This window comes from Acyrthosiphon pisum, chromosome A1 (assembly GCF_005508785.2).
Source record: "Acyrthosiphon pisum isolate AL4f chromosome A1, pea_aphid_22Mar2018_4r6ur, whole genome shotgun sequence".
In the NCBI taxonomy this organism is placed as follows: Eukaryota; Metazoa; Arthropoda; class Insecta; order Hemiptera; family Aphididae; genus Acyrthosiphon; species Acyrthosiphon pisum.
The window spans coordinates 148,704,761-148,717,950 of NC_042494.1; the positions used below are offsets into that span (position 1 = coordinate 148,704,761).

Genomic DNA, 13,190 nt, shown 5'->3' on the forward strand with positions numbered 1-13,190 from the left:
GACAAGCATTGTGATACGAGATTTTTATATGTATAAGATATATATTTCGCGTTACATATTTTTTGTTACAGTTGCAATGGCAATAGACGTCAACATATTATATTATAGAAGATATTTGGCGTGATAACCGCGGTCCACAATGATGAACCAATACGAACACGACATAAACCTTAGTTATGCACGAAAAATCATCGAGTCATAAAAAATAAAAATGGGCCTAATTTACCTATGTAATTCAATGCTCTTCCGTCCCGCTGAGAAAATATAAAGCTTATATAGGTACGTTTTGCATTAACAATGGTGGGTCCAACTGACCAAGTCCTAAATTTTATTTCTAAAACAAAATACTCCATCAACAATGAAAAATTATTAAAATCACCAGCTATACGTGTTGGTTTTTGACGGTAAGCGGATATCAGGGTGATCGCGCTCAAGTGAGTTTTTCTAGTTTTTTTTCGTGGAGAGAGACCTGCAACTGGACTAAAAACCTATGACATTATTCAATGACGGAGAAAAAACCACGCGAACAACGCAGATCGCGCTAGCGCCGGCCCCGTTCGTTATTGTATATTATTTTTTTATTACGTTACGCAGCGGCACGTGCGACTGTGCAGTGTGCTCCGCGACCAGTCCGCACGATGACTCGGCCGATGCATCACGTCGTCTGTCGGCGCCGCGTTGACGCCGCCGCCGCCGTTTTACGGAAGACTATGGTGCTGCTACTTTTGTTGTTGGTGTTCTCCTTGTCGTCGTTCCCATTGGCCGCCGCCGAGTGCCCGGCCAAATGCATGTGCTTCAAGACGACTGTCCGCTGCATGTTTCTGCATCTGGACCGGATACCCGACCGCATATCTCCGACTACCACCGTGCTGTAAGTGTCTATATACGGAAGATAATACCAAAATTAAAATGTCGAGTTTAAAAATTTGCTTAGTAATTTAATTTGCCCGAGTTTTGCAAATTCTGACGTATCAATCATTGTGTTATTATTTGCCAATGGCATAATATTATGTGGATGGAAGGGGGTGGGGAAAATGTTCCGTTTTGTTATGCAACGCCATTTAAATCGTATTTAAATCGGAACTATATTGTTGTTTGATGATTGGTACCTACCTATTAAAAATTAAATTACATACCATAAATATTAACCTATAATTAATAACATTTTAAAAAAATATGCCCCTCTTCTCCACGACCGAAAACTGTGCTAAAATACGTCACTGTGTTATGATCCTATGGATATTAAATCGAGTTATACGCCATACGCCTTTTCGTGATCACAACAATTAATATCCTATAAGCGCTTATACTAAGTCTTAACAATAATATTATTATTGTTATGTGCTCCGAAGTCAATTATAAGTATAACCTAAAGACTTTTCGAGTTCTAGAGTATCGTTAATTTTTAACGGAATAAATGCGTTATCATCGATAAAAAATTGACAAGGGTAGAGACGTAGAGCCTTGAAGATTTTTGTCATTGTCATAGCTGAGAAAGAAACAACAATTTAACTTGACCGCAATCACAGTTTTATTATAAAGGAAGGGTGTAAATCGCGGGAATTATGTAATTACTTTATTATAATATACCTATAGTTCATCCCTCGTATTCACAATCAGCACTCTATGAAAACTCAAGTGTTGAAAAAAAATCGAGGGAAGATAAATTAAATGATTATTAATTTAGAGTTATAGGTACCTAATTAAAGTCTTGAGAAGTTATAAAGCAAAACGTTTTAAAGACATTAAAGTTAAAGTTTTAAACCGAGAGGTCTCTTATATCGGGCTCTTGCATAGATTTTTGTTTTTGCAAACGTAAATCAATTGAATTATAAAACTGTACTCTACTAACTGTTATACGACTTACATAAAATGTCTTGAATATATCATGTAAAGTACATACCTACTTTAATTTACATAAAATAATATTATGGGTAATTAAACACATTTTGTATTTCGTAGGAATGTCCCGGAACATTACAATCTTTTGTTTGTTAGACGTGTTATTATTATGTTTATATACTGACAACTGACATTATATAGGTTAGGTTAGGGGATCTATATTTAGACGTTGTTTGGGGATGTTCTGGGGCCGTCATTATTTCAAATCTGGTTAGCCAGAAGTATAGAATTCCATGTTTCTGACTGGACAAAAACAATTGTTGTTCATCTTCGGCATTCATTTTGTAGTTTTGTAAACATTGAAAATTGATAATGACTTAAAAGTTAAAACAAATAATATGCAAACCTAAATACACGCAGTTGTTTGAACATTTGTTCAAGTATTCGGATAACAGTCTGCAACATGGCTACGAATTTAATCGTTTTTATTAACTTTGTCTAAGAAATCAAGTATATATAATATATACCTTCAAAATCCGTTTCATATTATTCATGTATAAACAAATATTTATTCACCATATTTTACAAAATATAGGCATAATAATACTGCGCGTCCTCATCAAATTGTATTTTTTTAATATTGAAGTAAGTACCGAATAACTGAGGATTCAGTTTTTAAAATATTAAATATTAGTATGAATAAAAAATGTTTATATTTTTTTACATTTTTCTAATAACAAAAAAAGCTGTTTCATATTATAAAGATTAAATTTCCGGTGAATTTAATAATATCAGGGTTCTGTTCAAGGTCAATTTAGGCTGAAATCAATCAAGTCTTCTGAAATGCCCTAGAAAAGAGTTTTATCGTCCAAATCTATTTATTATTGTACTATAATCATCAATAAGTTAATGGTGATCATTGTATACATTATAATTAGAAAAGTCTGTATTATTTATTTAATGTTTCTTATTGTAACCCATGGGATGCTTTTAAAAGTAAAATGTACTGATACATGCACATGCCATATTATTGCTCAATTAATAGTATACGATTTTAAATAAATTGGTGATTATTGCGATGAGCCATCAAAATTTTTTACTTTGGTGAACGTTTATCTCAATAATAATTTGTTTGGCTTTTACTTCCGGAGAAAAATTATTTTTCTATTGTTGTTGATGTTGTCAGATAGAGATTGTCGATTTATAATAATTTAAATCTCTAAAAATTGCAGAATAATACTTTAAACTTTAAAGGTTAAACAATACAATTGTACAAATATAAATAGTATTAATAAGAATAACGTCAAACGTTATCTCGACAAATATTTATTCTTAATAAATATATATATTTTAATCTTGTTAGCTAATATATTTTTATTTCTTAATTAATTAACTAAAAATGCACATTTTGTTACTAATAATGCAACAGTGTTAAAATAGATTAATAATGCGTTATATTATTTCCGTATCGGTCATTATTACAAACGTGTTATATTTTTTTATTGCTTCTCGAACAGGCTTCGAATATATTTATCGTCTTACATTTCAATACTAATGTGTAAGTAGTTTTTTCTTTGTTTTCTTGTTACCAAAGGCTATATACATATACATCTATATACAACGTTTAAAAAATATTTTAATTACAATTGATTTAAAATATTTTATCACCAATAATTTTTGAAATATTGTCAATTTAATATTTTTCAGAAACCCTTTTTAATATAGTATGAACTTACCTAACCTATGTTGGTAGTAGGTATACGATGTTTATTGTGACGTCATATAACACTGTATATATGCTTAAAATATTATATTATTATAATAGCTGTGCGTTATCTATATACATGATTACCTTCCTATTTATGATGAACAGTGAACTCTTATATTTTTTGTCGATGCACATGAATAGAAACATATATTATTAATATACGTTTATATCGTATAAACAATTACAATGAAAAATAGCCGCTGAGATTTTTATAATTCCACACGTTTTCAATGTTTCTATACACATTTTGATGATTTATTTCAATTAATTTTTGCCGATTGAATATGCTGATTATAAATATTTAATTTATAGGTCAATAATTATAGCCCCCTAACCACAACCTAAATAGTCCTAACCCGCGGAATAGTAGAAAATTACCAACTGTATGCGGACAATTCCTACCAATGTGGACTTATGTTGGACCTTATTTTTATTCAATTATAGAATCAAATTATGAGGATTATTGTATAAATTATCAAGCATTAGGTACTACTTTAAAACTAAAGATTTTAAGTATTGAAAACGGATTTTAACATATCTAGTATACAATTTGTTGAAGATAATCTTACGAATAACTTTTTCCTGTACATATATATCTGAAAAAGCTTTCATCCATGGTTGACGAATAAAGAAAGATGTATACAAAAAAATACATTTTTAAAATAAAATTTTAATAATTCAGTAAGTGCAGAATGACTATATTTGTTTAAAAGTTGGATCTAAATAAGGATCTAAATAGGATCTAAATAAGATAAGACGAGGAATCCAAACTTGTTTTCAAAATCAATATTGTGCAATCTAGATCAATATTACATAATTCAATAAGTTTAATATGCATGTTGAATTAAAATGTTTAGATACCTGTCTTTAAAAAAGAGTTCACTTAGAATACGTACAATTGTAATTTTGAAACATCCTACCACTGGGTGGTAATTGTCTTATTCTTTGGGTGGCAATTAACCAAAATACCGAGTATCGTAAATACCATGACTACACAATTTAAAACTATAGTTTTAGTATACTATGAAAAATAAGATAAAATGCATGTTTGAAATATTCAAACTTTGAGTATAATATATATTTTAGCCGACATCCTTATATAGGTAGGTGCGTACCTATACAATTTATTATTAATTTCCGCTCGGAGTGTGAAATTAGTAAATATAGGCTTTGTGACGCATAAAAATAATACCTAACTCACAAGACCCATAATAATCTCTGATTTTAAGCATAGCACTTATGAAATTGTAGTATTTTTTATCAATATATACCTAGTAGACATTATATAATATTTTTTACAGTTTTTATTGCATGTAGATTATACAATATACATATTATTATAATGAATATAACGAGTTGAAATCGGAATCAGAATGATTATGTTGTTATTATCATCATTTTTCGAAGTCGGAGTATAATGTGTATACATTATAGTACTATGGTTTATGTTTGTACATCAAGATTAAAAGTATACAAAGAACATCTGGAATAATAATATATACGAGGTGTATATTATGTCTAGAAAAGTACTTAATTTACATAAATATATAGTGATTATTTTTGGCATCCATGAATCAATCGTCCTTGTCGGAAGTCTTAAATAATTGTACAGATTTGAAATTAATTAGAGTTTACGAAGAATGATTAGGAGGATCTACAGTCAGTACCCGTACCCGTATCATATATATATTAGGTATTAATGTATTATATTATACTGATTATTGATTATCGGAATCCAGCTACTAATATTACAATTTATATTACAATATTTATCAATTCATACATCGGACCTATTGGACCAATGTCCAATCTACAATATCGTGATATTGCATAATAAAGCTGAATTAGAAATAAGTACCTACTACAATGAAACTAAAAGAGAAAAAGAATAATAATACGATTCTTATGTATAACATAATGTATGTAGATAGACAGACAAAATGAGATTAGCGAGAACAGATTTTAAGTAATTATTAATATATATATTAGGCAAAATATATTTATAAATAATGCATGTTTTAAACAGACATTTATTGTTAATAACTAGAAAGTGTTTAACTAAAAAAATATTTAAGTCCTAAAAGGTTTTGAAAATGGTTTTTGAAATTTAATTTATTGTTTTTCTGTTTTTTCTGATCTGTAACATTAGTAAAATTATGTGTAAAACGTGTAAATCTACAATGTAATAACAGAAGTCGAGAGTATAGGTATACTTATCTATTTAATAATCATATTTTATGATAATTTTTTCTTTAACGTATAAATAGTATATACAATCAATTTTAAATCATCACGCACATTTAGGAGTATCATTGTAATATAGGTACAATAATTTTTGCATTTTTATCGATCAAAAAAATCACAGAAATAGTTTATTTAATAGGTAGAGACGGTATAGTATGTATGATGCATATAAATATATATATAAACATATATCATTTATACATGACGTTTTTGACGGTTACAGATGGTTTTGTATAATAGTAAATTAAATTATTAATCACAAGATATAGCCTATCGATACTCTGGTCACAATAGGAGTTCTTAAAACGTTTTCGAAGAGGTTTTTAAAAAATATATTTTTTTTCAATTGCTTTATAAAGTATAGAAATAATATACCGAACTAAATGCATAAGTATATAGATATAACCTAACCTGTGGGTTGTACGAGTCACTGCGAGAAATGAAAAATTACCGAATATTTAGATACACGAGCACATCCCGCATGTCGTATAGAAATAATTTACGTTTAATTGAGTGAATTGCAAAAGATGTACGTTTAGTTAACTGAGAACAAAATATCCGACAGCTATACTAGTTGAAATGTTAGATAACTGTAATAAACAAACATTTAAAATATAAATTATACACTATCTGGCCATATAAAATATTAAATGTAAATTGTTTTGAAATTCTAAATTTTTAGACCTACCGAAAAAGTATTTACTTGAAAAAAAAATAATAATAATAAAGAACCGTTGGTGGAACCAAATTATTCCAATATGTTATAGGGGTTGTCGGGTTGAATAATCTTGTGTCATCAATCATCATCGCATATATATACGCGTATTTCTAACATTCACGAAAAAGTGTCGAATCATACTTCCACTATTCTCACAATAGTTTTTACGTCGGTTCCCGCATGTATCAATAACCCTTCAATCATGGGAACACGGAGTTCTGACATTGATACTTGATGACATTAATACATTATGAATATAATGAATGATCAACGACGTGCTTCCGGAAAATAAAGCTGGTTCCGCAACAAAGAGTCATTATTTTAAGCAACATTTTTGGAGTTTGTCTTTTACCTTCATATTATTTATTAGCATATTAATATAATATTATTAGTACTTACATAATATACCATTGATCGAATATAATATTTAATCAATGATATACTAAATATTAATACCTATAGGTGTATAGGTATTAATTATATAATATATAGGTATATTCATAATATATGAATTTCATATCGGATTTCTAGCTTTGGATTGCATTAATAAACTAATAACATATAATCATGTTATTAAAATAATATAATGCCAAAGGTCTTTAAAGTGATTTAATGGATTATTGACGTTAAATGAGTATAAATATTTTCCAGATCAATATTTGTATAAACCTAAATTAAATTCGATAAAGATTCTGTTTTACTTTTATACTTCCAATTTCTTAATTTTTTTTACCCCGATTTTCTCCCTCCTACCTAAACCTATAATTTTGAATGTATCAACTCAACCATTAAGAACTTAACTACCATTTTTATTTATTTTATTCAACAGGTACTTGGGTACTTCCTATATAAAACCTGCAGTGGTGAAATGTATTACACTACTATAACTTAGTACTTACTACCATTAACATTAAACTTTTAGAGTAGTATTTATACTCTATAACGTTATAATCTTGTAACGTACATATATCATAAAGTATAATAATAGCAAACATTTTTTTAAACATTTCGTTCCGACCTGTGACCTATGCATGGCGCATGCAAACGTGTTGTTATGCCAATAACCCAAGTAACACAAGTAACCGGTTCTATTATATTTTACTGCAGTACAGTGACTTATGTTACTTAACTGGTGTTGGCTATTTGTAATTTGTATACATTATATTATTATACCATGGTAACATTTAGTGGCGTCGTACTACTGCACGGTATACTCATATATCTTCATAGTTCCACAGATTTTTAGTTTTTACCACCAACTCTTAAATTGAACGTGTATTATACCTGTGAAATGACCACTCTATATTTTAGTTTACGAGTTCAGCTATGTTAATTGTTTACGTATAACTAAGTTATTTTATTAATGAGAATATATTATTATTCATTTAAAACTATTGGGTACGGGTCAAAATACTGACGATTCTATCATCGTCATCAAACATTACAATTTAAAATAATAATAATAAAAATAACTTAACAACATTATGAGCTAAGACGTGTAAAAAAACCTAAGATGAGTTTAGGACCACATCACGGGAACCAATCGGGCCGATTATTATTTGTTATTTTCTATCTCTGTTTTCACATTTCAGTGTCGGGTTTTTGAACGAATCCCTTATTATTGTAAATGACTTATTATAGTTGCTAATATAAATGAAATAAAACACACGGTTGCCATCGGGTTGGTTATAGTAGAAATCTATATGAAATAAACACTAATTACAAGGACTGAAACCTTTATGATTTTATCGGTTTGGGTTAAGTTTCGGATCTTAAAAATCCAAAACTTCGGTTCCGGTTTTGGTCTCAGTTTTAAAAAATATCAAATTTCGGTTTCGGTTAATACTGCAGGTTTTAACCCTTTATATTTGACTTTTGTTTTTATCAATTAAGTACTGTATAAAAAAATTATCATATTAAGAACCTCTATTTAATGACAGGTATTAATTGTAATTGAGTGTACCTATTTCAGAGTTTAGGTAATATAATATCATTAACAAGTATTCAAAATTGTACTAATTTATTTCGTCACCTCTCATCGTATGTTAAAATTAAAATATCATAGAAACAACTAAATATAAATACATCTAAGTTGAGCGTAATAATAATTAATTTCTAATTATTAGACATACAACTGGAATCATAATGAATGTCAGATAATATTATAATAATTATATATCAATATTAATAAGTTAGGCATATACTATAGCCGTATTACCCAACTTCATCTAAGTTAAAATGAATCTATCTTTCAATCGTTTTCTGTTTAGTTTCAGTTGACATATATAATACAAACACAATTTTCAATTACAATGATTACTTTTATGATTATTTCCACTTCTTAATTATGGTCATATGACATATTTTAGATGTAAACAGTAAACACAAACAACTGGAGACAGATTCGACGAATAAGTTCAAATTGTGGTACGCCGGTACTGTATAATGTGCTCAGTGCTGTATATGCATGCAGGTTTTAGGCTATAATATAGATATCATTTTATATTATATTGTATATACCTATAGTGCCCGTCAAGCTTTGGGTAGGACGTTCTGAACACGATCGTATTTTGCTGGGTATCCCGCGTATAATATAATATAACAGTTAAAAACAGATTTATTTTACCGGAGTGCCGGCAGCCGAGACACACGAATCTCGTCATTTGGATTTCATAAAATATATATGATATTTTTTTTTGCTATTGGACGATTTTGGATCGAGATTTCACAAGAACGAAAATAACCGGTTATTGTTGTAGATCATCGCAGTACCTATATAACGACGTTTCTATAAAACGCACTAAATATAATATGCGTCAATAAATCATCGAGTACGATCCTTATAACAATAATAATTATATATATACTCGTCGTTGATCGTGTTCGCTAAAGTTGAACAGTTCTACCAAAACCAAAATCATAAAATAGGTAGATGTGGAATACCTAAATAAACAACAAATATATATTATAATATGCGTAAGACGCGACGAAGTAATATTAAACATTTTTACGTACCTACCCGTGGTACCGTTAAATAATAAATTGTGCTATTTTTTTTTACATTTTTGAACGATTTGATCTTATAATTTGGTCAGAATTAATCATTGCACTTGACAGAAGGTTAACAAAACAAAAGCGTATGTTGGATCGTGTAGACGTTGCTAGTGGTATAGTATATACTATATCGTATATACTAATGAGATTAACTTATCTGTTAGACTTTTATCCGTTGGATATTTAGATCTTGGGAATTTAGACTTAGATATTTTAGTACAGGATGTTTTAACCTATATTCTTATATAGTATATAACATGTGTTATAAATATATAATACATAATATTACATATTAATAATATACGTATCAAATTATTAAAAATGTATTAATTAATAGATTAACAAAACAATTTTCTTTTAAATTATCTCTTAAAATAGTGTTCGCCATATAAGTAAACATTTTAGTTAATAAGTATAGATACTAAGTAGTAATAAGACTATTACTGTTAAAGATAGAGCTCCATACGCTCATTTAACTAAATACCTATTGCAATAATTAGTGTAAATACTGTAATTTTACTATTTAGTTCAGTTCACTATAATATAATATAGGTAGTCAATACTCAATACTACACATCGTACCCGAACAAGACTGGCCAGTAAGTTCTAAGGCTAGGTCATCTAATTACATTCAAATAAAATATCTTGTATATAGTAAACTTCAGTTATAATACTGAAATATACATGCTCAGTGTTGCGCACAGCTGTCCTGCGGGAGTAATAATGTTCGAAGAACGTTTATATTTAGTTCTAGTTTGCATAATAATTCATCAAAACTTTTGATATACATCAGTAAGTATATTTTAAAATTGCTTCACCTTCCCTGAGTTTCAGAAACGCGTTAGAAACGAGCTTTTTAAAGACATGATTTAATTTTTAAGCTATTTATTATTATTATTTGTTTTATAATAGTAACCAGTGAAAATGTATAAGACGCCTTTTTTTCTATCGTTTATCCGCGTATATAAAATATATAAACCTAATAATTAACAGGTTGAGGTTTTGGTTTTCAACTATATTTTGATGATTGCCAACAATAATTTAAACATTTTGTTTTCTTTTACCATGGTTCTATTCTATTACCAAATTGAAATATTTTTGATATTTTTTGGTTGTATTTAAAATTTAAATACCTACGTCTTAGAAATAATAATGAAATTAGTATTTGCTATTCATTAATTGATCATATCAAAATATTGATCAGAATTTGAAAATAATAAATTTATAATGACAAAAAACCGATAAATAAGAACCAATATTGGGTGGTATCAGTTAAAGAAAATTATTATATATTTAGTGAGACCCAAAATAGGGTTGTCATGGCAATGTACAAAAATTCTCCGAGAACCAAATTTGAGTCTTTCACGGCAACATTGGAAAAAAACTATAAAAACCCACACGGGGCTCAACCTGTTAATAACAAACGCACAAATAATATACCGAGCCTCCCCGCGCACTGCTCTCTATATATATTATTATATATAATATATGGATATTATAATATACTTTTGAGTTTCACCGCTGAAAATTGGCGATTGCCGCCGCGGCGCACAAGAATTGGTTGGTGTTAAATAGCCAGGCCGGAAACCGAATCTATTAATAATAATCAGCCGGTGCCCATTGTCGCTGTTCCAGGACGTTGCAGCAACACGTGTTGATGATCTCTCGTGCGAGCGCCTAGATCAGTCCACATTGATTGTTGTACGCATTTTTAGGACTGCGTTCTATATATTATTATATATATAAATATGTTTATATATATTATAATGCACACAGTGCTTCAGTGTTTTGAGTTTTCCGTCCAAATGTTGAGAATGATCTAATGTTACCGAGTGCAATCGAACACCTATTTTCCGTTTGGTGTATATGGAATATTTAAGGACACGCACTCACGATAGCCATCTTATTATCTAATAGCAAACACAATTTTCCAATACTAAATTCTAAATACACCTCGATATTTTTTGTCCCCCAAAACCCCAATGTTGATATTATTTCACACGATTTATGAGATTTTCGGGGTCTGGCGTCACACGGCGCCATTATACGACCGTCGTAGGGGATCTCAAAAATCGTATACGACCATAAAGGCGCATATCCTGGTTAAGTTAAATACAGTGCTAACACAATTCATGTTCCCCCAGGAATAAACACTCCTATAGCAACAGTAGAATCCTGCCAATATACCTATGTGTGTCAACTGTCTATAGGTACTTGCGTGAGAAAATACGAATTTTGAGGGTCTAATTCGTCTTAAGTATCTCCCTGGAAATACATGCGTATTGTGATTTGTTGTAACGACGATTTAAAGATTTTTTATAAATTAATTAACTTAATTAGCTACTGTATAAGTTTATCTTAAATACCTTCAAAAAATCAAACGTACCTATTCCGTTTTCAGTTTCGCAAAATGCAAAATAGTTTTGCGCTCGCTATCATATTGAGATTGTTCTACACGTTTGTACAGAAAACACAATATCTGACTGTAACTACGTATTAGGCGGTTTAGATTTTATTATTATGATAATAGTATTATAGGTGCATCATAATATTTTAAATTATAATTACAATAATCTGGCCATAGACGATAGGTAGGTACATAGACACATAGTACATAGTATAAGACTATTCTTGTAAATTGTTATGTCGGTGGTAGCCATATTATAATATATTACCATTTATGCATGGACGTATGAGCTTGAAGTTAATTTTGTTGGCCGGTCCGAGCGATCGCATCACGACCAAAAACATTTCGTTTAACGGTTAAACTCCCGCTGATAATTGGTAATTTTCTGACATGTTAAGTTTTTAATACTGGTATGTCGATTTAAAAACGAAACGAAACGAAAATGCGATCTATTAAACAGCGGCTATTAAACCCATTAAAAAACTCCGGTGAGACGTCTTCTCTTAATACGTATAATAGAACACTTGATATAAAAATGAAAGATGACGACGACATTTTTAGGGCATCTCATATTGTATAGGTAGATTATATTATAGGTTTTCACTATATGCGTTAAATATATTTAATTTAATTCGTGATATTCAATTTTATTAATTCATTGAAATATATAAACATTTTTGACTGTTGTGACGTTTTGTTACGATAATAATTCGAAAAAAATTAATATTACCTTCTAAAACGTCGTTATACTTCTAGTTTAATGATGGGCGTGCTTTGTCTCTATCATTGCTCTAAAAACTTGCATAGTTATATAGCCGATTATTATAGCGGTGGCGTCAACGCGTGTTTGGGTCCCGAAAATTATCGGTGCGGTGAGAGTGTGAGACCAATAGTCCAATAAATCACGATAATAATAATATTAACTCTATATGTTCATCGTTCGTGCGCGTTTAACTTTATGCTCATTATAATGTTAAAAGTACGAAAACGCGGTACGTATACGTATAATAATATATAGTTATATTTTACGCACTATCTAAATATATATTATATATTGGTATGTTATTATTTATTATCGTAATCGTTTATATAAGTATTAAAAAATAATATATATACGTGCAGGAATAGGTATGTATCACATATATCATAATATTATT

The 13,190-nt window shown here is 29.4% G+C and overlaps 1 protein-coding gene across 1 annotated transcript in view; it reads left to right on the forward strand.

Moving 5' to 3' along the window:
* The first annotated feature begins 585 nt into the window (after positions 1-585).
* The window catches only part of LOC100168755 (peroxidasin), a 37,528-nt gene continuing 24,923 nt past the window's right edge, over positions 586-13,190 (forward strand). The window contains 1 exon segment of the mRNA XM_008186849.3: positions 586-871. Coding sequence (XP_008185071.1) covers positions 639-871 — 233 coding nt within the window. The 5' untranslated portion in view covers positions 586-638.